Raw genomic sequence first — 26,147 nt, forward strand, 5'->3', positions numbered from 1 at the left:
TCCATCTTTCCTATTTGTATACCATCATTGCTTATTAGCATACACACTGCTTATTTGCATACACACTGCTTATTTGCATACACACTGCTTATTAGCATACACACTGCTTATTTGCATACACACTGCTTATTTGCATACACACTGCTTATTAGCATACACACTGCTTATTTGCATACACACTGCTTATTTGCATACACACTGCTTATTAGCATACACACTGCTTATTTGCATACACACTGCTTATTTGCATACACACTGCTTATTTGCATACACACTGTTTATTGCATTGTTTCTAATTGTCCTATTTACTTTCTATCACTGCTTATTTGCATACATCAGCTAATTTTCTTCAAAAACTTGTTGAATTACCAAATTTGATATGAAAGGTAATCATGAATTCTTTTTTCATGTTATTACAGCAAGATAAAAATCCACAATGTATCCTCTCATTAATGTATCAACTTCCTAAGAATGTGCAAGACACCATTATGAAGAATATCAGCAGGAAACATGAAGACATGGAAGAAGTATTTCAAAAATTAGCTTATAGTGGTCTCGCTAAGGATGCAGTCATAGAAGGTAGGGTTCCTGTATCTAATACTGTAAAAGGATATATTATTCACTGGGTTTTAATTTTGCTTATTTCGCTGACTGGAAAATGCACTAAATTAAAACCCAGTGAATATGTAAAATTTAGCATAGAACACATTATCTAAATGATAAAACCGTCTAATTTAAAATCCACTGAATATGCCTGAAATGGTAAATCAGCAAAATATAAACCCAGTGAAAATTAGTCATTTTACAGTATACATATAATATTTGGGGAACATTTTAAATTTCTGTTTGATGCATAATATGACACAATAATTTGCCTATTATTTTAGGAGGATGGTCAATTCATAGAATAAAAATTAGCTGTTGTGTTTTTATAGGTGTTCAACAGATTGTGAAATCATCAAGCTGGAGTCAAAGTCTAAAGGGAATTCTAACAGCTGGTATGTAAAATTCAGTTGCTCTATCATTCTACAAATGAAAATCAGGCTTTTGTTTTGAGGCATATATCAAGCGCCCTCTAGTGTTTGTGAAACACAAATCTTTCTATATTGACAATATTCTGTTAAATATTCTATTTCTTGTAGTTTTCCTAAAATCTGACAGTGTAAATTTGTTCGAGTGTTTAATTTTGACCAAACAGGCTGAATTTGAAATTATTCTCTAGTTTTGAGGAATCCACATACCATATTTGCCTCTAAGTAGTATATACGCTTATGGAAATTACAGAGTTGTGTCTATGGTGAAAAAATGGTGATATGATCAGACCAGATTAAATAAATTCTGTGTTTCCTATATTTCCATGTACCCATTTACTTTTGAGAGGGGATGGGGCAATCTAATAGTTTATTTTATGCAGATAAACTGAAAATTATTTATTTATTTGCAAATTAGACATAGTACGTCGTCATCCCATCAATGTTGTATTTCTTGATTTCATGTAATTCCTTCTATTTAGTGAATGACTCGCACTTAGTTGTTAGACCATGATTACGTTCTAACAAAAATTTTAGAGTACAACAAATTTGTTGAAATACTGGGTTGAAATAAAAAAAAATTGCCTACTAATTTTTTTATCCCAGTATTCACCTGTCCTCTTTTCATCAAAAATTCACAAAATAGTCCTGTTCATAGTCTGACAGAAATAGCCATTTATTTTGAGTGAAAACTGACAATTGACTCAATTATTGTCTGTTGGGGTTCATTTTAGAAATATTGAAGAATATAAAAAAATTCAGAAAAATTTGGTTGTTACTGGAAACACCATAATTTGTTTAATTCAGCCTCAAGCATGCACAAAAGGTGTATGTGCATAAGCTTCTATTTACGTGTACATGTAATTTCATGTGGACAGATAGCAAAAGTTAAAAGTGTTTAATTTTATTTCAGGTGTTGTAAAGAGTGTGAGATATGGTGGTGAGAAACTAAAGAAAATGTTGAAAGGCTGGAAGAAGAAATGATACAGATATCATCGATTTGGTGCTCCATATATGATGTTGCAATATGGAAATGATTATGGTAAATTTATTTGAACCAAAATAGGTTTATTATGGCCACAAACAATCTTGCTCGATAAATTTTTCAAATGAAAATCATGGAGTGGTGAGTGAAGGTTTTGGGTTAACAATCATGAAATGCAGAGGGTTTTTTACCAAATGCATGAAAAGTTAATTAATTTACTTTACTCTGAACAGGATCAGGGACGATTTTTAACATACACATCATTATTTGAAAAGCATTGTCTGTAATTTCATGACACATTGTACACTCTGCCAATGCACTATCGACAAGTATCAAGTTCGACTTGTGCAATGTTTCAAATTTCGTCTGTGTAGGGATTTTGCCGTGTTAATGTTCCATAACTCATCGGAACTGGCAACCAGCGAATGAACTGAGCATGCTAGAAATCAGCTCCCCATTCTTGCACAGAAACTGACTGTAGGTACTATAACTTATCTATTACTTTAACAGCAAAATGTCAACCCTCAATTGTGAAATTTGTTGGGCAAATGTTGTTAACTTTTATTCAGGGATGAGAAATTTCCGCGAATCTGCAGAATTCCGTGGATTTCTAAGCCCCAGGGGTCGATTTTCTGAAATGTATAAATCTGAGGAGAAAATTTTAGGGGGGTAAGAATACAAATCTTGTTTATTCACCGGAAGTAAACACGCTGTTGGGTCATTGTTGTCGACTGCAAGAAGCCTGTATTAGTGTATGGTCGAAGAGAGACAACTCACGATGTCTCCAACGCGGAATGTTCATGACTCTTTTCATCAGTGCAATCGTAAAATCCGAAGTGGTTTCCAAGCTTTCAAAGTAATATGTAACGATTAACATGATTGGCTGGGTTTGTTCTGACAGGCCAATCAGTGATATGCTTTCATTTTTCTTTTCACCAAAAGCGCAATTTTATTGTTTCAATTGTTAGCTGCACTTGATCGTTGTTTACAAGTTTCATGCTGCGATAATGGTGAAATTAGTTACAAAAAATAACGAGTCAGCCGTGCAAGAGATCGATAAAGACATTAGGAACAAATTTCGTTGGGCATGGCTTGGCAAGGAAGTGACTTTGACCGTGAGAATCGGGAAGAAAGATGAAGTGGTAACTGAAAAATTGAGTGACTTCATCGGCTAGTGCTAGGTCCGGGGAAAGGTGCAGTGTCTGTATATTATAACGATCTGATTAACTAAGGTTCTCGGGATGCGTGGCGTTAACAGAACACACGTGAGGAAAAAAACATTGCGAGAAGGTTGCCTTGAGACAGACAAACTTGACACATCCCCGCAACAAGATGAAAATAACATCATTGTGAAATAAATAAATATTTCTTTTTTAAGTCGATGCTCAGTGTTCATCAGTAATAAACTAATACTAGTACATTGCATTTTGTTCTTACCTCGGAGTGAGCTGCCCTGTCGCCCAGCAGAACCAATGGCTTGGATGTAGACTCGGAAGTCGTTAACGATGTAAGCCTGAACCCCGGCTACTTTACTTTCAGCTGAAAATTAAAATTCTCAATCTTATCCCTGTTTATTGTACCAGTCCCATAGATTTTTCAAGGGTTGGATTTAATTAGAGTAAATGTGTCTTCTCAATTATAGTATTTTTGTTAAAATGGAAATCCTGTCATTGGTTGTGAAATTGGTTTTCCTGGGCTTACTGTAAAATACTTTTATAACTTCTGCACAGAATTTATTTATTCAGTATATACTAAAGTAAAATCCAGTAAATATACCTTTTTCCCTGTATTTTTCATTGAACTCACCAAAAATCAGTGAAAATAAATTTCATACAGAACACCCAAAAATTACAGTACATACCATAATACTCTCTATGGCATGATGAATCTCATTATTATTTTTGTAAAAATATACAAAACTGATAACATATTCTGTGTAAATGAGTATATTTAGAAAATAGTGTAATAACCTCGTTCTGTGCTCTAGCACCAAGAAAATTAAAATTTATTTTTATTATTCCAAATTTGGAGTAAACAAAATGTAAACACAAACATTCACATTTTGTAAACTTTCCTTTGATTACATTAGTTGCAGATGCATGATAGTGGACGATGAAAACCAAATCATGTCACCGAATGCGAACATTCGCACACCACAATAAATGCAAATAAAAATATCAGTGGATCTTTTGAAGATCAAATATTTGATTCAATAAAAGCACATCTCCTATAGTAGTGCACCTGGACCTAAAAATGCATTTATTTTATGCGAGTCATTGACATGTGCGTTTTTGAGTGTGTAAAAGTCCTACACACGATATGGTCAGTTCAAACTGTTGTCACCTTTCGCTGACATACAAATTTTGTAAATGTGTAATTTTGACCAAAATTATGAAAAAAATTTTATAGAATAAAAATGTGAAAAATATCGCACTCAAAAATTATGATGGTGTTGGCAGAGTTGAAAATTTAGTGTCTGTAAATATCAGTGGCGCTATCTTCAAATAAAATAATATTTACACAATTACGGATCATACAGGCAATATGGTCTGTTCAAATTTAGATGGACGAGTGTATAAATATGAAATAGCTCTACTTTCAGAGAATGACAATCCCTTGGTTTGTTTCCTGTGTTCATTTCACTATGGCTGTCAAATTTTGTTTTGTTATACAATAAGTACGAGTGTACTCGGTAAAGCAGAAAAGTTACCAACTTCTCTTTGTTACTATATTTTTACTGTCATACCCATGAATTACAAATGAATTTTTCAAGGACCCACATTACCTCCGTACCGCTGTCTTTCAGACAGATTTTCTCATTTATACCATTCATTCTGTGCAACCATTGTACAACTGAACACATAGCTGACAATAAAACAGCTTTCTGAAAAAAAAAGATTGCCACCAGCAGTAACATGATGATGTCATTGTTTCCTTTGATGGTGACCTCATTTACCAGCCCACTACCATATATGGTAATGGTGTCACTTTCTTCTGAACTCTAGGGTTCAACTGTACAAGGAGAAAAATCCCAACCAGCATACTATATGTTTACAAATGGATTCATATTATTTTATGGTGATGCACTTTTCTGTATGGAGTATTTCTTCCAGCTGTTCAAAATATTAATGTTTTTATCAAGTCTTGGATTCACTCAGTTCCACTGCAGAATTCTGCCAAAATGTTGACACATTATAATTTATTGTATTTTACAAATATTTGTTAACTTTAGCTCAGTTGTATGTATATGATAGCTGTATGCATGTTTGAAGTTGGTTTCTCACTCCTGTGGGAATAGAATCTTATAACCCACTATGTATATGGTAGCTGTATGCATGTTTGAAGTTGGTTTCTCACTCCTGTGGGAATAGAATCTTATAACCCACTATGTATATGGTAGCTGTATGCATGTTTGAAGTTGGTTTCTCACTCCTGTGGGAATAGAATCTTATAACCCACTATGTATATGGTAGCTGTATGCATGTTTGAAGTTGGTTTCTCACTCCTGTGGGAATAGAATCTTATAACCCACTATGTATATGGTAGCTGTATGCATGTTTGAAGTTGGTTTCTCACTCCTGTGGGAATAGAATCTTATAACCCACTATGTATATGGTAGCTGTATGCATGTTTGAAGTTGGTTTCTCACTCCTGTGGGAATAGAATCTTATAACCCACTATGTATATGGTAGCTGTATGCAGCCATGTTTGAAGTTGGTTTCTCACTCCTGTGGGAATAGAATCTTATAACCCACTACAAGGCTTAGATTTCAAAACGGAGTTTAGGGTTTGCTAAGTTGAATATCAACGCAAGTGTCAAGGTTTACTAATTTGCATACTGACAATAGGTGTCACAGTAATGAGCACTTAGAGCAATGATTCAAGTGACAAGAGTTTGGTACAAATACTGTTATTGGCTTTAGGAAAATGTCACAAGTCAAGAAAACCATAAAATTTTGGAGTCATATTTGCAGTGAGTATGGTGAAATTTCGTCCTGATGAATATTCTTAAAACTGATAACAATAGTTGGCGTTGTTTTTCCATACTACTGTATTTGCTCTATTAGTGCATGTGCTCACGTAAGTTTTTTTTTTGATTTGGTCAAAATAAGTAATATTTTAATGATTCCTGGAACAGCTAATGCAATTTTTGGTTCATATGCACTTCAGTACATGTTTTTTTTTGTAGGATTTTTTTACCAGAAATGTATCCCATTACATTTGTGGTTCACATACATAGACAGAGTAACACATCGTGTACAATATAAATCCTAGATATTATTTTTGAATTATACCCAGTATCTACTTAAAGATATCAACTGTACTGTGGTAGTACAGAACTGATACAGTCTGTTAAATAAATTTACACGTTACAATAATATATTTATAAGTAGTTGCCAGATGCGTATTTCCTACTTTCTGTGATTATATAGTTCCTGTTAAGCATGCAAGTTTGGAACTGGAATTGAAACATCCAATGGTCAATCCAATGTTATTTCTAAGACATGCTTGTACTGTTTTTTTTTTTTTTCAACTTTGGTTCAAAGACATGTGGTAATAGCATTTTCATTTACCTTGAATGACTGGCGGCCATATGTTATCAATTGTTTTTCAAGCAAGCTTGGAGCAATTTTATTGACATTTCACTCTTGGTATGTACTGCAAACATGATGGGTTACTGTTGCACGTCGGTTTGTTTTTGTGATTTAATTTAAAATGGCTAACTGGCGACCATGTTGGTTTTATTTTCTTGCATCTTCAACCGCTTCTCAGAGTTACTGTGATTAATGTTGTTCAAAGTTCATGCAAAGACAAGTCATAATGCTATACACTTTAATTTAATTGTTTCATTGAAATTTGAATGACTCGGATGTGCTGGGTCAATTTCATTCAAAATTAGAGTGAACATCACGCATTACCTGATGCATGTTATTTTCAAGTATCCTTGTAGCAATTTCTCTTGACATTTTTTGAACTATTTCGTTGTGAAGTTTCAATGAAATTTAACCAGCTGGAATATTTTTTGTTTATTTTTCAATTATCCCCCTCATGTCTCTGACACATTAAACTGATTTTTTTTTAAACTTAGCACAGTGTTTTCATGTGCATGTTTTTACTTTATTGTTTTTCTGTTTCAATTACATTCAATTCTTTGACATTTTTTTTCTTTTCCTATTTTAATCCTCAGATATGAATGCATCCAAATATAGGCAATGATTTGTTAGGTAGATGGCAGGGGCTTGAATATGGAAAACACCTGAGATAATTAGTTGGTTAATTTATAGACCCTCCTTTTACAGGAGGGTCTATGGTTAATTTTTTGTTTCCCCCAACAATTACTAATGGGGTCAAGGTTATTGAGAGTTTTTCTATTGGATGCTTGTAAGCTTGTTCTAAATATACTACTGGGTTTCCATAGAGGATCTACTAATTCTATAGCCATGCGTGGTCATACTACTGACAAATACTTTATTTTTATAGCTGGAATGAATTTTTGCTCAAAAAATATATTGGCTCTTTTTGTATAAAGTTTATTTTCACTAATTATAAATTCCAAGTGAAAATAAATTATTTTACAATACATTTGTTTTCGTAGCCCATTATCAACTTGCTTATTCACTTCACAAACAAGGATCCAAGATAGCATATTATAAAAAATAAAGATTGATGTTACAAATTGAAGTATGCTACTGTTAGAAATTACTAGTTCTGGCCATTCATGGCGGAAGTGACCTAATTTGTTGTTTCTAAACGTATGCAACATTTTATGTACTATTTAAGCAAGGCCTTGGTCTAATCAAAGGAATTATGTATTTCAGAGTTGGGATGTACGTTGTTGATTTACACAGGATATATTTTTAGTGGGTGTTCTATTAGTACTGGTATATATCACTTTAGTGTATGGGGGTTAACTTCTATAGATGTCTCAGTCTCTTATTTATTTCTGCACTTGATGATTCACAAGGTGTCGTCAAAGTACTCCGGACAGATTGGTACCTATTATATATGTATGTATATAACTATATTGATTGACAGTTGAATTTCACGATGACAAATTGTACTAGGATGATTTTACATATAGGTAGGTGTATGAGCTAACAGAAGTATACCCATTTTCGAGAGGGGCTTGATCAGTACTGGGCAGACCTTTGATGGTATGTATGGGTGTGCCCGCCTCGTCCGTGTCTGTGTGTGACACATAGCCCAGCCTGTATTTTTCAATCAATAGGTTTTATTCACTGACATTTTTGGCAGTTGATTTACATCATCAAAGCATATGCACCACCTTAAATTGATCATAATACTTCTTTGTTCAGTGTCTGCAATGATAGGAATGCACTCCTTTTATTAGCCTGGCAATGTATATGCCAGTTTGCCATCGTAATAACAATAGGTGAGTGAGCATGGCGCTTTTCACTTGCATTTGTTTTCATATGCAAATTAGATGCAAATTTCTTCATGCATTGAGGCTAACAGGTAGTCACAATACCAATCGGCCTCTCTGTGAAGGCAACTATTTCGCAGTGTAACGGGTAGATCTAAGCAGCCCTCTGCCGGCTTATTAAATTGTCGCAGAGAAACTCTACTGAGATTATAGTCATCGGTCTAGAATAGCGCTATATCACTCTCACTTTGGTAAGTAGTCCTACCGGTTGTGTTGTCTATGTTTTTAGCTTCTACCCTTAGGTAGGATCAACTTTCATACGTGGTGGTCTCAAATATGTTCAGTTTTCTCTTCTATCTACAAGATTAAACTGAAAAATAAGCTTTTGCTTTAACACTCTGAGGGAAAAATGAAATCGGGAATGAAATGCTGTATGCTCTGTATGTAAACCAGTTCAGCTGCTACTACTACTAGTATGGACATGTAAATTCATGATGGTATGGTAAGGTCATAAACACTATCATAACATTGGGTCTGTTGCCACCATGTCAGAAAATACCTGAAAGCGTTAGAATATCAGGTGGCAGATCAAATTTGCAGCTTCCAGGTGTTCATATTTGCTAAATAACCCCCCCTAAAGTCATGGCTATGTGTGTTAATGCAGTAGTTCACACACTCATGTTAACCATGCCCAAACGTTATGGTGTGAAATTCTAAAGTGTAAACTCTCCATTCTATTGTTAAAGGTATGTTAAGAGGAATGTCTCATCTGCAATATAATCTCACATTTGTCAGAGTAAACCTAGCCTAATTATGCTACAGTATAGGGATTATTATTTGTTGAGTTTTATTTTTCAGCGTTTTGTTGATATGAAAATGGGCTAAATTAAATAAGTTAACCATAGAATGTATTGTTTCATTCACAAACCAGTGAAATTAAAATCTAATGAATATCTCTCGTCAAATTTTACAAAATTGGTATTGCAGTTGCTGTTTCTTGTGTATAATGTATTATATACAAAGAGAACATGATAGCTACATGTACCGGGGTAGGCTTGATCATTTAGCATGTCAATAATAGAGGACATTTAACATGTAGATTTTTACATTGTATCAGTAATTGTCTACCAAATGTGTAACCATGACAGCAGATTAGTCTGTTGATACACAGCTGGTTATAGTCATCCCTTTCCGCTAAAATTTGCCACAACGTTGGCCGAGTCACGTATCACGCAACTCACATAATAATAATAAAACCACACCTTAACAGTACAAACATCCCCCAATACACTTTCCCCAGCACAATGATTCATTGTTAGGAAATCCTATTCTGACTATCAAAATTCAAATTATCAAAAAAAATCATTGTAACAGCTGATACTAGTGATATATGTACAAGCCATTAGTGATGTCTGTGTATGTTAGAGATACATATCAATGTCAAATTAATAAATAAAACATACCTGCAGGCAAAATATTTTACTACTAAAATTTACTCAAACATTTTAATGTTAATGTTTTCGTTTCCTTATAATGGTAAACTCTAGAATTGTGTTGTTTTTATTTATATTACTAAATTACTCAACTAAATCTTTCAATTATTATTAATATTAAATGTATTTTTATTACCACAAAAAAAAAAAACATTGGTATTTTTACTTTTTTTGTCTGATATTCATTATAATCTGAAATCTGGGATAAGTAAATACAACCGCAGTTTTAATCACTTCACAGGATAGTGCCGCCATGGGGTAAACAATTTTATTCACATGCTTTTAGTTATTTGACAGTATATTGACACCTAGGGTCATATTTTCTGTAGACAAGTCTCTGTTACTGCTTCTGTAATGAATGCATAGTGAAAATGTTGAGAATGGCCAAGCTTTTATAACCATAAACGTCTTCTTGCATGTAAGCTTTCTGTGTCTGCACCTGGATGATAGCGTGAATAGATTCTGTATAGTTTACTAATAGACTTCAAGGTATTAATATCTTGCAGTAGCTAGAACACTTATGTGACTATTTACAAGGAGGACCAAGTAACAATTATTTCTGTAATCAATTACTGCTGGGTATCAGGTTTATATTCACTATATCCAGTAGCCGTAGAAGACAACCTAGTTTTCTATTGTCAAATTATTTGTTGGAATTTACAGGCAATTTGCCTAGAATTAAACAGTATTTAGAGGAGTATTTTTACAAGTATTTTAGTTTTTGTCTGTACAAAACATTCTTTTGAATAAAGAAGTATTTTTGAACAGAATTTGTCAGGTTAAACGTTCAGCCATCAACAGGTTCACAATCGTCTCAAATATGTAAAACAGTTTATGAAAGACTAATTTCCCACAAGTCAAGGGAAAAGTCCCATAAATTTGATTGACAAATCTGTAAATGCATCAATTATTCACTGCGTTTTAATTTCACTATTTTTGCTCGACTGAATTAATTTCATGTGAACATTTCCATACTGATGATGCTCGTTAGGTCATGATCTGTCTAGAATGAAGGACACATAATAGTGAACTTCAGAATTTACCCAATCTATGCGTTTCATCTCAAAATCTCTGAACATGTTTAATTGTGACTTTCTATAAAATATCAAAAATGTAAACATTTCTGAAGTCAAAAATTCAATTGTTTTTATGGTTTAATGGTCACATTTTGGAAAAATATTATAAAAAATAATCACATCGATATATATAACACTGCATTATCGCAAGTGATGATGTCATAACTGTACTCCTGATTAATCTTGCATCCTATTTACTCTTGACAATCAATTAGGTAATTACTCGTTTGAATCTGTGTGTGTCAGTAACCATGATCCCACTAAAAAAATTTAATTAAAAAGATAAGGAACTCATAATCTTGCAGTAACACCAGCTTTATTTTACAAAAGGCGTATATATGGTGGCCACTGGATAACAACACAATGATGCTGACTCATAATTAGGCTAAGTTTTAGTTGATTGTATTTTTTAGTCTTTTGTGTAATTTTTCAATCGAGCAATATTGGCTGACAATTCTGGGTACATATCAAGTTGTTGAAATCAAGCAACATATTTTGGAGGTATGTGTAACTCTCGAAATCAGTACTCTGCGCTTCCAGAATGCGGCAACGCATTTCCCAAAATAAGCATTGTGTGCCTCCGAGTTGCCTCATTCTGGGTTCAAAATGAAGTTACGGCAATAATTTCAATCATTCCAGTGGTGCATTTCAGAGTACCGATTTCGATCCCCACACATACTCTATTTTGAGTTACATACAGGCAAACATAACAATCTAAACTGCCTGAAAATTCAACATGTAAGACCCCAATGTCCTTGCAACACCTGATACGAATGATCTCAATACTGAACTTAAGCCCTTTAAACCAGCATGACATATTCACATATGTTTTTACGCCAGCGTTATTATTACTTAATGGCTGAGTAGATTTTTAGTTTTATATTGTTATTTTTGTTTATTTATGAAAACTTTATGGTTTTACTTACAATTATTAGGTTTTTTAAATATTTTTTCTCGGTAATCTCAACTACTTTAAAGAGGCCGGGAAAGAATATAAAAAATAACATAATAACAAGTGAATAACAATAATTCAATAAGTAAACAAAAAATAGTCATTAATAAACAAAAATAACAATAATAAAATAAAGGTATATAAAAATAAAATTGAAGCTTATTTGTAGATCAGATTTTCACTTCATATGCACATTAGTGATTTTGATTTGTCTTCTAACCAATATTATGTGTCATGCAAAAATAACAATTTTATTTTATGATAAATCTTAATCCGATTTGGTATAGAGTATTGAACAACAGTATTAAAAAATATGTTTCTTTCCATATTGCGATTTAATCCCTGTCATATTTATGCCTTTTTACAATGACGTAAGATGTTCACATCTTCTCTTATGTCTTCTTAAAATGACACAAAAAACAGAAATATAAAAATGACTAAGTAAAATAAATACTTGCGCATATTTTTTTTTTTTATGTTCGTCTCTAAGTGATAACTGTTCAGGTCAAATTAAGAGAGATACACAAGCAGCACAAACCAATAATACTCGTCTTTGCTTCACATTTTATCAAATCAATGACATTTCATTCCATGGTGTGCTTTTCACACTTTAAATAGTCCTAATTTGATCTGTGTTGTTATGGATATATTATTTGTATTCCAAATTGTACTTGGTTTAAATTTGAATACGTGTGAGTGGGTCTCCCTGTTCCACTTATTAATTAGTTCTCGCCTGTTTTGTTCGTAGACACCACAGAGACGTATATTTGTTTCTTTAAATTCAGTAGATTGGGTTGATTAGAAGACGGCTTAAATTGGAAATTCCAAAATTTTTTGGTGTGTTTGTATGCATGAATTTTTGTTATTTCTGTTTTGCCCCATCGCTGACATTCGTCAGTATCCATGACCTTTTTCGGTTTGTTTGAATTGTTTCGTAAACAGTCGACCATACATTCACACCTTTTGTTAGTTTGTGCACGAGTAAGTTCAACCTTGATAAGCTAAGCATCTTTGTATTTAATCACAGACCGTATATATCGGTAAATGTATAGGTACACCAAATTTGTATAGGATAAGTCAGTTCAATGATTCAGCCTACAATAAATACAATTTTTGTGATTCATTTGAAACTGTAAATCAAAATTCTCATAAAATCAATGCATATGTAAATTTATAAAAATCTGCGAATTTTAAACCAGGTGAATATGACATGTAATCAAAATAAATCTTTTTGAGATTTTATGCTTTTCCAGTATTTCTATTCAAGATGTCACTCATTCCACAAATTACTTTGGGACCATTTTAGCTAAATTCTAAGTTCAGTCTTGCAATGAGCTAAGTTTGGTAAATTGCTGTTCAGTTTTGCAATGAGCTAAGTTTGCTAAATTGACAGGTACCTAACTATTAATGGAGGTGTTAAGAGGTGTGAGATCTTGTTATCTCCTGGTTTCCTACTCTAGAGGATTACATAACAGCTCAGTGTTAAGTGGCTTCATACCATCTGCATGAATTCAAGACTGTTAGGCGATAAATAATAAGCTATGATTAGACTCTTAGTGAGCTATACCGGTAGTAGTAAACTGGGCTTATGGACCCAGGAATGGATGAAAAAGCTTGGTAGGGTGCATCTATTACGTTCTCACAGTATTTGTCATGGGAGGGGGTCTTTAAGTTAATTACCTTCAAGTCTCTCACAGTAGTTTCCACACAGCAAGATCTCAACAAACTCTATTAAGCTTCCTGTCACATTGTCAAATAAATAAAAAAATATTTAGACCGCACTGGTGTGTTTATTGGGAAGGGGTTTGACCCACCCAATTCCCATCTAAACGCTGCACGTCCTGGTATTTCATGAAAGAACATAATCTGTATGAGAATTCACCAATTATTTGTATGCGACTGCATTGAAATTTAAAAATAGGCAAATATCGAGTTAGCCTCAGAAAAATGCCACAATGTTTTTTAATTCGACAATAATTTACTTATTTATACTGCCTGTATTATCAGGAAGGATATTTCTTTGGCTTATACTACTAACTTACAAACTGTTTTTTGAGCATATATACTTAGAACATTATTGAAATTTAATGATGACAACTGTGAAAGCAAGTTCTTGGTCTCAGTGAGCTAGCCAGTGTGTAAACATACCCTGTAAAAGTAAAACGGGGATGCAACAAAGAAAGGCACAACAAACACTTATTTTTCTTAATAGACACTACACCTTGACATGGTTGAACTATTTTGACGTATTGAGACACACCTAAAATACTTCCCAAGCTTTGTACACACACTATGATAACAACACAACAGTGGAAGTTTGTTACCCCTGAAATGAACAAAGCAGTGTACATCAGTGGGATAGTACTGTACATTCCGGTTGGCTTCAATGGATGGTTTGTTTCTCAGACCATGCCTATTTCTGTATTTCCTTCCATTTGAATGCTTTGTATCACGATAGGTCTGTAAAGGTAGCTCTCTTACGCTGCATTCAACTCAAAACCACTTCTATACAGTACAGTGTTATTGATGAAGTAGGAAGGTGAACCACTGCACACATGCGGTTTACTTTGTAACTTTCATTGAATAAGTGTGGGCTGCTAAACTTTCATTCTATAATTCATTCTTTGTAGCACAACAGCTGTTGTGGTAGAAGTTTTGTTCCTTTTTAAGATGTTGTCTGATAATTATAGAATTAGATAATTCTTGATGATGTGCTCAGTAAATTGTGAACCCAGGTGTCTACATCTTTTGAGATTTGAAGTATTCTATTCCAGGGACATATTCAAAATGGCGTCTTATTTCAAACAATGCACCCCTGTCCTACACTAAGAATCACTAATGTGGTATTATGTTGTGTCAATATACATGAGCAATTCAGTGTATGTACAGATACGTGACAAATCATTACCTGACTACTGTGCATTTAATGTACTGTTGATATTGGTGAATTTCAGCTGCTGGCTACATACACATATACTTTGAGGAATTCTGCATATCCTTGGGTAAAATAACAGATGAGTTGGAAAAAATAACTTTTAAAATATTTTCAAGGTACAGCTTAGAACAATATATTCACAATATGCTCTCGGGTTTGGTCTGGTGTTGGTAGTGGTGGTGGTTGGGGTGATTGCAGGTTATCTTGAACACATTCCTTGTTTCATACTAATAAATAATAAACTGTACTGGTGCACAAGTGCATGGAAATGTGCTGAATATTCATGAGAAATTGGGAGAATGTTACAAAATGTAATTACACTGTGACAAAAGCTACCTGAAATACCTGTCACTCACTCACCTATTTTATTGGCTTATATCTGGTCAGTGTTATTTACTCAAAATGTATATTTGAACATATCATAGGTATTATCATTAGAGAAGCTTTTAGTAAAAATCTACAGGTGGTTGCATTTGCCCAGCAGTACTGAATTTTAAGTGGGTGACTGACTTAATGCACAATTACCTCAAATAACCATTGCAGAAATCTAGTGTTTGTTTTCTGGGAGTGACAGCGTATTGCATTCTAACTTGAATAAACATTTCTACTCAAATTGTGTTTCTGTTTTCCACATGATCCGTGCTAAGAAATTATCATAGTTTAATGTGTTGACTGCATTATTGGTTTACTTTTTGGTACATGTGAAACACTCAGTGATTTCCTAAGCCTGGCAAGAGAATATTTTTCAATCAGATGTGGAAATTCATTATAGCTGCTATCCACATCTAAACTAAAAAGAAATTCCATGTGTATTGTAAAAGATTCAGAAAAGGTGGAAAATGCATGTACTATGAAATCAGTAACTAGATTGTCAGAAATATTTCTTAAGTAGTACTGTAAATTTGTTACTGAATTATTTAATATTGAAGATGCATGTACCGTACTTAAAATTGACAGTACAGTGACTGCATTCAAGCTGTTGCTTAGTGACAGTATGTAAGATGGCTTGTTTGGCTTTTAAAGTAGCACCATGACAAAAAATGTTTTTATTTTGTGTGTAAGATTATTTTCAACAATTAATGTATGCATACTGGGAAGCCAAAGTTATAAAATAATGAGAGTATGTGCAGTTTGATTCATTTTGTGCGCAAGAGAATTAAGTACAGAAAATCATGTATATAACCAAAATAAAAGTTTTTTTTTGTTTTTGTTTTTTACAGTGTGGTTAAGTTGTTTCTAGTTATTACATTACAAGACATGATTTATTTCACTGCTCACTAATTTATTGACTCTGTTTTAAAAACTTTTGAAATATTCACCTCCACCCCAACTTCCTGAAAACATATGCATTGCCAAATGAGTTTAGTAACTTAATGAGAATGTTTAGTTTTATCTGCAGGTGTTTTGATGTCAGTGATTAACCAACCTTGAAATAAAGAATACATTGATGTATTGCGTAATGTCATCAGTACGGTCAGTCGCTTTAGTTTAGTTTTAGCTGCAGGATTTTTTATGTCAGTGATTAACCCAACAATGAAATAAAGAATACACTTACTTATTGAGTAACGGTGTAATAGTCGAAATCTCATCAGTACGGTCATTTGTCAGGATGATTTTTTTTAAATCACCAACGAGAAACTCTACAGTTAGAGCTACAGCTACATTGTGTGTGATTATTAGTTGTCACAAAGGTGTCATAACCATTCCAAACTTGATAACAGTTGATAACATGTATATACACTGTGACGCATTCATTTCATTTCTCCAGCCATGGTGTTAGTTGTATATGTCAGCTTTCTCTTGCTAAATTATAATACTGTGAATTTGCTATTTGTAAGCATTTACACAGATCTGGAAAAAAACCAAATTGGAGTCATCACTAATTTAGCACACACACATTATTATAGTCACCTTATCTAAATTGTTTTTGTTTGACGTGTAATATATTTTAGATTTACCATACTGTACGCTCAGGTCGTACTTGTAGAGTAATACAGTTATTATTTTCTGTTTACTTAAGGGGTCTTGTACACATTTTACTGCCTTTTCTGCAGAGTTATCTTGGGATCTGAGTGATTAAGGGGACACTTATAGTTAAAATTAAAGGTATAGCCTTGAGGGACACCTTAAATTGAAAATATACTGGGGCACTTTATTCAGTATCAGCATCTTTTATTAATAAACTAAAATGTTGGCAATTATTATAATTTTATATAACAATAATGGATAATTTTTTGATCATTGCATTACAGTGTTGAATAGAGTACATTGAATGGTGAAAATGTTGTTTAGAGAAATATACTAGGAATAAAAAAAGCAGTGATAATTACTGATACTTGTACATGCTAGGATGTGATATTGTATATGAACCTGATATTAGAAGTACATCTCTAGCTGTGGCACATGTGTGACAAAAACATTTTTTATGTACTCGGGTTTCTGCTTAAGACAGGGTTTGTTTTATATCAGACAGGTTTCAAAAAAGAAATTTTTTGTGAATAGGCTGAATAAAATTAATTTATTTCTGGTTACCAATAAAAAAAGTCACCGCAGGCACTACTCATTTCACTTCTAATGCAAAAGCAATTAGTACTAATTAAATTTTGTATGGATTAATGGAATAGAGCCACTAATTATTACTATAAATAGAACTAATTGCAGCGTATATATATTAAATGTATTCCATGTTCCTAATTATCACGATAGCTTGTGGTATAGATTTCCAGGACGTTGTCCCAAGAGCTGCCAGGTTTAGAAGTTAGTATAATTGGTATCAATCCATAAAAATTAGGTTATAGATTGGCGGTATTGACTGAGGTGTCTCTATCATACCTTAGTTGGAAATGCAGATTTCAAATAAAAAATAAGGACATGAAATTGACATGATATTTCCAAGATGGCCGACATTTAAAAAGAAGTTCAGTACATAAATGTTTCAATGCATTTCATCTCTTTATTCATTCTTCATTCTACATGAAGCGGTTGGATCAGAAAAATGCATCATAAATCAGGTACAAGGAATCAGCAAAGTATGCATTAAGTCCATGCCCCCAATACATGTGTTATGTCAGTCTATACGCCTGCCGTTCTACTATAAACCGCATTAATTTCGCGGAAGAAAAAAATTGTTTGCGAGTCCATGAAAATCATTAAATTTTGCAGCAATGAACAATTATCTGGGGTCCTATGACTGTGTCAATGACTTTCAAAATATTTTATCTTCATGAATGGCATCAAGTCAAACAAATTCCTAGCAGTGAAAATTATTAGCGTTTTATGGTATTTTAGAGTAGGTATGAATTCCTTACATTTTCTTCTTGTTTTTTTTTTGTCTTTACATAACCCCTGTCAATTATATGAAGTTCAGTTTGTTCAAGAAGATACTGAGAAGGGGGGAGGGGTTATACTTAGCAGTATTCTTGTAATAATCATTATACATCTGGTCAAAGTTTTTTATAATTATACTTATATGTTTGATGTTTCACCATGCTAAGATATATCCTTTGGCATCATTTCGACAAAATTGAATGTTATTTCTTTTTCCAATAATTAAGGTAGCAACAGAAAAATTGATCTGTGATTCAGACATTCTCTAAAAGTTACTAAACATGCTACTGTAACAACTGTACATCAGTTGAAAGCTTAGATACAGACAACTAGGATAGATTACTTTTGAGTGTTTTCACGTGTCATTGCTAAGTACTCTGTTCAGTCTACTCATGCGTACCATTGCACATATATTTGATTTTTTAACATTTCTGTGTATTTTAATTGAATTAAAGAATTAAATAACTGAGCTCTGACAGACAGGAATGTGATGCAATAATGGGCATCACAATATCCTTTATTCCCTAAAGTAACATGCTCAGTGGATTAAAACTAGAAGAAGTGTTTTATTCACAATATGCAGTCATGCATATATTATGGACATTTTTGCTGGTAAGATTGGATTTTCCCGGCTTCATATCCTCGGCATACTAAGACAAAAAGATTTATAATGATAAAATTATTGTTGGAATATGTCTTTTTAGCTAGCATGTTATTTTAGCTACCGATAATTTCGCTAATCTGTAATTTTGCTAATTTAGCTAATCCATAATTTCGCTAATTCAATATGTCTCTAATTTAAAATATAGAGTATATTCATAAATGAGATTATTGACAATTTAGTTAAATTAGGATTCTATTATTTCAGGCATTGAGTCAAATTTGCTAAAATTACAGGTATCTATTTCAACGTGTTTTCATACGTAAAACACTGCTGGATTAATCTGTTCTGCATGAATAGCTTTTTCATATACATACTGCCCACTTTCCCATATACATACTGCCCACTTTCCCATATACATACTGCCCACTTTCCCATATACAAACTGCCCACTTTCCCATATACATACTGCCCACTTTCCCATATACATACTGCCCACTTTCCCATATACATACTGCCCACTTTCCCATATACATACTGCCCACTTTCCCATATACAAACTGCCCACTTTCCCATATACATACTGCCCACTTTCCCATATACATATACTGCCCACTTTCCCATATACATATACTGCCCACTTTCCCATATACATACTGCCCACTTTCCCATATACAAACTGCCCACTTTCCCATATACATACTGCCCACTTTCCCATATACATATACTGCCCACTTTCCCATATACATATACTGCCCACTTTCCCATATACATACTGCCCACTTTCCCATATACATACTGCCCACTTTCCCATATACATACTGCCCACTTTCCCATATACATATACTGCCCACTTGCCAGGCTCAGGAATTCATAGCAGGAAGAATATCTTCAATTAGAAGGAATATAAAGTTGTCTGCCCCACGTGTTGTTTTTTGGCCTCAGTGAAATATCACAGTATCCCTATTGCCAGGATCATTGGACTCCTCAGCTTATTTGACAAGGAGCCTGCTTGGCTCCCTAAGTCCATATACTAATTTCTGAATGATCATCTTCATTTTATGATAAGTGTCACAAGATCTAATTTTCTCCATTTTCAACAGTGCCATCACACCTCCACCTCAATTACAACTCTACCTCATGTCTTTTTCATAATTTCTTACTCGAGATGTTCTTCTAATAGTGTTAAGAAAGTTCGACATACCAAACAACAACCTTATTTTACTTTTATCTTTTTTGAGAGAGAGAGGACTGGATGATGCCACATGGCAATATATGTACAGGGTACTCAGTATATCAGTTTAAATATAGGTTTTGTCTACCATCATTTTTCTCTATCATGTTCTGCTCATCAACCAATTCATTTTTCATCCTGTGAAAATTGATATACCATAGAAACTCAAAATTATTAAAATCAACAAATTAATATATGAATAATATATAGTATGTATAAAGTAATAGAAAACAATATTTCAGCTTCTATGGAAGGTCAACAAGCAAGGTATATTATCATAGACATTCTCTAACCGTGGAGAATGTTTATTTATTTATTTATTTATTCAATTGCTGGAGAATAGAGAATAGTTGTATGGTTTGAATACAAGATACATTAAAAATCACATTTAAGGATTCCGTCTACAATAGCTATAATTTGTTATCTCTGTGCGCTCGTAATAGAGATGCACTATTAATGAAGTCAATGTGGTAATGAACAAAAGATACTATGCATACTGAAGCTGCATGCACAGTTGTCACACTGCTTTGTGTTCGATATGGAGCCCATGTGATATAATGGAAAACATGTTATTTTAGCTAGCATGTTATTTTTAGGCAATTTAGCTAATCTGTAATTTTGCTAATTCAATATGTAGCTAATTTAACAGAAAGTATATTCTCACAGGGAGATAGTCAACACTTCAGCTATTAAATTAAGATTTTGTTAATTCATATGCTAAAAGTCAAATCCTCTAAAATTGCATGCAGATATTTCTACAATATACAACACATGTCAAATTCATTTTTTCCATGCAATTTTCCTGCACGTTGTGAGACTACTGTGGCTTATATAAAAGTCAAATTTGGGCATAGCATATGTGTTATCAAGAGTTTGATTGAAATATTTTCTTTGTTACTAGACTGATTTAGAGCAAGTCCAGACAGGTATTCACATTCCACTGCAGACATACACAATTTTGCTTTCACCAAATAATTCAGTCAAGTGTCAATGATTTAAAAACCAGACACTCGGTAAAAAGCTGTGCATAGTTTCAGACATGTTTTAACTATTACTTTGTTTGGTTATGTAAAGACTGTACATTTTGTGGGTGAAAAAAACAATACATGTACACAGTGTATTGAACCTGGCAGTAATTTGTTTTCATAATGTTCATATTTACCTGCATATTAATTATGATAAAGAACAATATATCTAAGTTGTTCATTAGGCATCCATTTAATATATAGGGCTTAATTATTTGCTGGGTTTTATTTTCACTAATTTCACAAATAGTTAAATGCCCTCATTTTATAACCTATGGAATATACTAAAGGTAATTATAAAAAGTATCATTTCCTACACAAACCAGTGAATTCAGTGTATTTCCTTTTACATTACACTGACAGGGCCAATCAATGTGTGTGACCTTTAGAAGTCGTGTCTCCTGTCATTTCGTCACCCTAGTGTTCATGTGTTTGTCTAATTAGTTATTTAAGCATCCCATGGAGATGATCATGAATGTTTACAACAATCTGTCACTCACTGCTTTGAGTAGATTTGGTTTGCATTCAGATTTTCAGACAAGGTCTACTCAAATGTATCTGTCTGATTTTAAGGTCGAATTATTGTGGGTTTCACACTCCAAAAAACAACATTTTGAAATAGCTTGCAAATTGCAATTTAATATACATACTGTATTTTCCCACAATGCACTCTGATTCAAATTATTATCCATTTATTGTAAGTTTTAAATTCATTTAATAACATCCACCAAACATAAATTTGATATATCCAGTTTGAAGATAGAAATTTTATCTTCGGAGAGAAGAGTTCTCAATTCTTTACTTCATTTATTGAACGCCAAATTCAACACAATAAATCATCAAATTATTCCATATTTTGCCAAAATCATGAATAAGACCTGTAGTCAATGGGAAAATCAGTCCATTTCGTTAACAAATTAACAGAGAAATTAAAGAAAATAGATCTGAAACTAAGATTATTTCTTGCTACCTGCATTCTATTATCATCGGTCATGTGACCTATAATATTACGTAGTGTTTACTCATTTGGCACATGTTCAGTTCGTAACTTTTACACAGATTACAAATTACAATAACCAAGTTTATTTCTTTCGTTTTTTTGTGTGTGTCAACATTAATTTTATATTAATTGCAAGTTTTCGGACAATAATGTATACTAAATCTTTGTTTCTCTTTTCATATCCAGGTGTGAGGCAGTTTGGTAGTCATGGCAACCCAAGATGTATCATTTATCATTAGTCTATTGGTGTTTTTCTGTCTATGCAGTTCTTCGTATTGCCAGACAACGGCAGTACCTGAGCAGTCAACACTTGTCCAACAACAACTCACAGATGGCATAGTTTCCACATCAATTCCAGAGAAGATTGTTGTTACTTCAGCTGTACAGGCAACTGAAAGGCAGCGACGAGATACTGCAGCTGAACAGCAGTCATCATCATCAGCGGGTGTGGGACATCAATCTACGACTCCAAAAACTATGACTGAGTCGCCGATCACATGCCCATCAATTTGCATATGCAACACCGTTGGTGCTAATGTAGAGGTTGATTGTTCTGATCGGGGTCTGCAAACTGTCCCACCTGACATTCCTGAATCTACCACCGTGCTATCACTGAATAAGAATAATCTTAACATACTGTATGATAATGCGTTTTCCTCACTTCCCAATCTGGAGATCCTACATCTTTCACAGTCCCAAATTGAATATCTGCCAGCTGGGACATTCAACGGACTCACCAAGCTGAGAAATTTGGATCTGAGTGGAAATAATATCGATTCTATAAACAGTCTTTTTGTGGGACTATCACAGCTTCAGAACTTGGATCTTTCTGTCAATAATATTCGGAGCATTCCTAACACCGCCTTTAGTCAGCTTTCTAGTCTGAAGGTACTAGACATGAGCCGGAACAAACTTTCTACTATAATTCCTGGGACTTTTATTGGAACAGTTATTCTGCAGGAGTTGTATTTATCCAGTAATAACATATCCAGTCTTTCAAGCTTCATGTTTGATAACTTGAGTAACTTACGGGAATTGGACATAGATCTTAATCCTGTAACGTCTCTACCACAGTTCGTGTTCCAACATCTGACGTCTCTTCAACAGTTATATCTGAACTCATTGCAACTGAGTACCATCTCTGACGACGCCTTCCAAGGGTTGACTAGTCTTCAAAGACTAAGTTTGAGCAGCAACAGATTGGATAGTTTGTCCATTGCTAGTTTGTCTCCTCTCTCCAATTTGACAGACTTGCTTTTGAGTGCAAACCCTTGGAAGTGTGACTGTAAAATGAAGCAACTCTATGACTGGCTGACCGACTCGACGATCAACTTTTATCCCATGAATATCCTGTGTCTCTCACCACCCCATGTTGCTGGACAGGTCATCCAAATTGTCAAAACCAGTAGTTTTGCTTGTGAACCATTTATTACTCAGCCTCCACGTGATACATTGATTGTGGAGTTTAACACTGTGGAATTTACTTGCAGTGTTCTAGGCGATCCCCAACCAGATATTCATTGGGAAACTCCATTGGGTGAGTTTAGTGAGCAGTTAACAGAGGGTAGAGTACATGTGTCTTCAGTGACAGGTTCATCAATGCTGACCCTTGACAATATACAGATTGGAGATGCTGGGATATATGCCTGCATTGCAAATAACAGTCGTGGTGAAGATACTAAGCAGGCGGTGCTGACCGTCCAATCAGCTGCACCCCAAACTGTGAAACCCGTCACCACCAAGGCAGTAGTACAATCGACACCTGCACCGGGACATTGTATCCCTCCAGATTTGCAATTTCACAAACTTCTAGTCACTGAAAACTCGATCAAAGTTAAGTGGGTGCCAGATTATTCAAGAGTTGTGGGTGGGTACACCATCAAAGTTACCAAATTTGGTGATATTTCAACAGTTTTCAGTGAAGTTTTCAATGCCAGCACCACAATGTACAATATACTGGGACTGGAGAGTCTTACACAGTATGTCATTTGTCTCACACCAGAGCTGCATGGCTGCAATGATGTAACAATCTATGATAACTGTGTACATGTTACTACATATGGAGAGATTCCACATCCATGTGTTCATGTGCCTATCAGTGTTGCTGTGGATGAAATAACCAATTCCAGCATTCACATGAAGTGGTCATCTACCAATATTGACGACGCGGTGGGATATATCATTCAGCTGAATAAGTTTGGCATTGATGTACCCGATAAATTGAAGGCTGCAAATCTGTCTGTTAACTCGTATAACTTGCTGGATTTAACATCGGGCACTAAGTACATTGTGTGTGTTACCGTACACATGGGCACCTGCCCCAGCATCACCACCGTGGATGAATGCAAACAAGTCACCACACGAGGGGAACTGCCAGTGGATGATGGACAAGCTAAGATTGATGCACTGAAAAAGAGACACGTCTTTGAAATTATTGGTGTATTTTTCGCAACGGCAATCGGCACTTTGCTCATTCTGGCCTCCATCTTCGTAATCTGGTGGAGATACAAGAAACCCCCATCCCTGAAAAAATACGAGTTCCATAAAGAAATCAAGAATCACCGGTCGGATGATAATGATGATGGACCGATCCAGCTGACTGCAGAGATTACATCGGATCTCAGCGAGGGAGCAAGTGCCAGTTATTTCCCTTCTGACGGAGGGTATGTAAATCAGGCATCTTTTATCGATGCAGGTGATGAAATCAGTCCATATCCAGCTGTTCAAAAAAAGCCTAAAACTAAACCCAGATCTAAAAAAAGGAGACCAGAACCAGTGGGAAAAGAAGACCAGCAGCATATTCAGGATCAACCGCCCACTTATGCAAATGAACATGTTGTAGAAGTGTATACTCCAAAGCATCAAGAAAACACCGACAGCAAAGAAATGAAAGAACCTGAAGAAAATGTTACTCATTACGATAAACAAAATTTGAAGATGGACACACTTGATAATGCAAAGTCTCGTAAATTTGAACAGAAACGCGGGAACGAGGAAATGCTAAAAAATAAGAAAAACAGAAGAAGCACAGATGACGCCGTGCTCAATGGCGATGCAGCTGGAATAACATCTGATATTGATGTGACTGTACTTTAATATGAATTGAAGATTCTAAATGTCTAATAAGATCGTTTGTATATTTTTAATTTTATATATCAGATTTACTATCACCATTTAGTTTTGTTTCTGTATTATAACAATTATGAAATTGCTGGCTAATATTTAGAGCTTTGTAAGGTCCAACATAGTCACTCAGTAGACCATCATTTGAAAAGTTCCTTTTAAATTTCATAGCTTTAATAACAGCCTTTCAAATTATTAAAAAAAATCCAGTCCAATGAGTCAAAATGAAGAGCTGCGATTGTTTGACATTGGATGCTAAACCTCGAAAACTGCATGATGGTTTGGGATTGGATTGTTTTTTTTTTTTATTAAACTCAGAAATTAACATTCATAACATTCCAACTGAATTTAATAAGTCCATGTGAACAACAAATAACGACTTTACCCTGTTTAACAATTGGAATACATACATATATGCATATCAATCATTTTTTGAAAATGAACAAATAACATATTCCACACGCCGCCATTAGCTCTCTGATGGGTCAGTTCAGATGCAGTAGTATTACCAATTTTAAAGGATGATAAAGTTAACAGTATTAGAAATGCATTGAGAATTTACCACATGACCAAAACAGTATAATTTGACGCTGTTTTCAAAAGGCACTAGTTTGAGGAACTTGACATTTATTTATTTTTAACAACCTTGCACCATTAAATAAATTTTACGAAAGTGTCTATATACAATAACAAAATACCATAATTATGACTCAAATTTTCTGATGCACCTGACAAAGCATAATCAACTGAGTATATTATAGATATATTATAGTCATAACATTTTTTACTGTATACAAGCAATTTATTAAAAGAGTGCCTTGTTTTAAAAAATAAATTTAAGAATGGTTAAATGCTCCAAAAGACTGTGATTTAGTGTTTGTACTTCTAATGTAACTAGCCAGTGAGAGAAACTGCCGCCAGCCTATTTGTGAGAGGTGGGTGGTTGTGGTGCCTGTTCAGGGGGGGGGGTCATAGAAGGA

General features: G+C 34.1%; 2 protein-coding genes across 2 annotated transcripts; both read left to right on the forward strand.

Annotated features, from left to right (window-relative positions):
• The first annotated feature begins 427 nt into the window (after nucleotides 1-427).
• LOC102801462 (phosphatidate cytidylyltransferase, mitochondrial-like) lies at nucleotides 428-2,066 on the forward strand. The gene is made up of 3 exons (XM_006823434.3): nucleotides 428-579; nucleotides 936-998; nucleotides 1,945-2,066. Exons 1-3 carry the CDS (start codon nucleotides 453-455, stop codon nucleotides 2,013-2,015), a joined length of 261 nt encoding a protein of 86 aa, XP_006823497.2. The 5' UTR covers nucleotides 428-452; the 3' UTR covers nucleotides 2,016-2,066.
• A 6,450-nt stretch (nucleotides 2,067-8,516) lies between these two features.
• Nucleotides 8,517-25,270, forward strand: LOC100378039 (uncharacterized). The gene is made up of 2 exons (XM_002740234.4): nucleotides 8,517-8,652; nucleotides 22,231-25,270. Exon 2 carries the CDS (start codon nucleotides 22,252-22,254, stop codon nucleotides 25,138-25,140), a length of 2,889 nt encoding a protein of 962 aa, XP_002740280.1. The 5' UTR covers nucleotides 8,517-8,652; nucleotides 22,231-22,251; the 3' UTR covers nucleotides 25,141-25,270.
• Nucleotides 25,271-26,147: the final 877 nt, after the last annotated feature.

The sequence above is a fragment of the Saccoglossus kowalevskii genome, chromosome 3 (assembly GCF_978046115.1).
Source record: "Saccoglossus kowalevskii chromosome 3, keSacKowa6.1, whole genome shotgun sequence".
NCBI lineage: Eukaryota > Metazoa > Hemichordata > Enteropneusta > Harrimaniidae > Saccoglossus > Saccoglossus kowalevskii.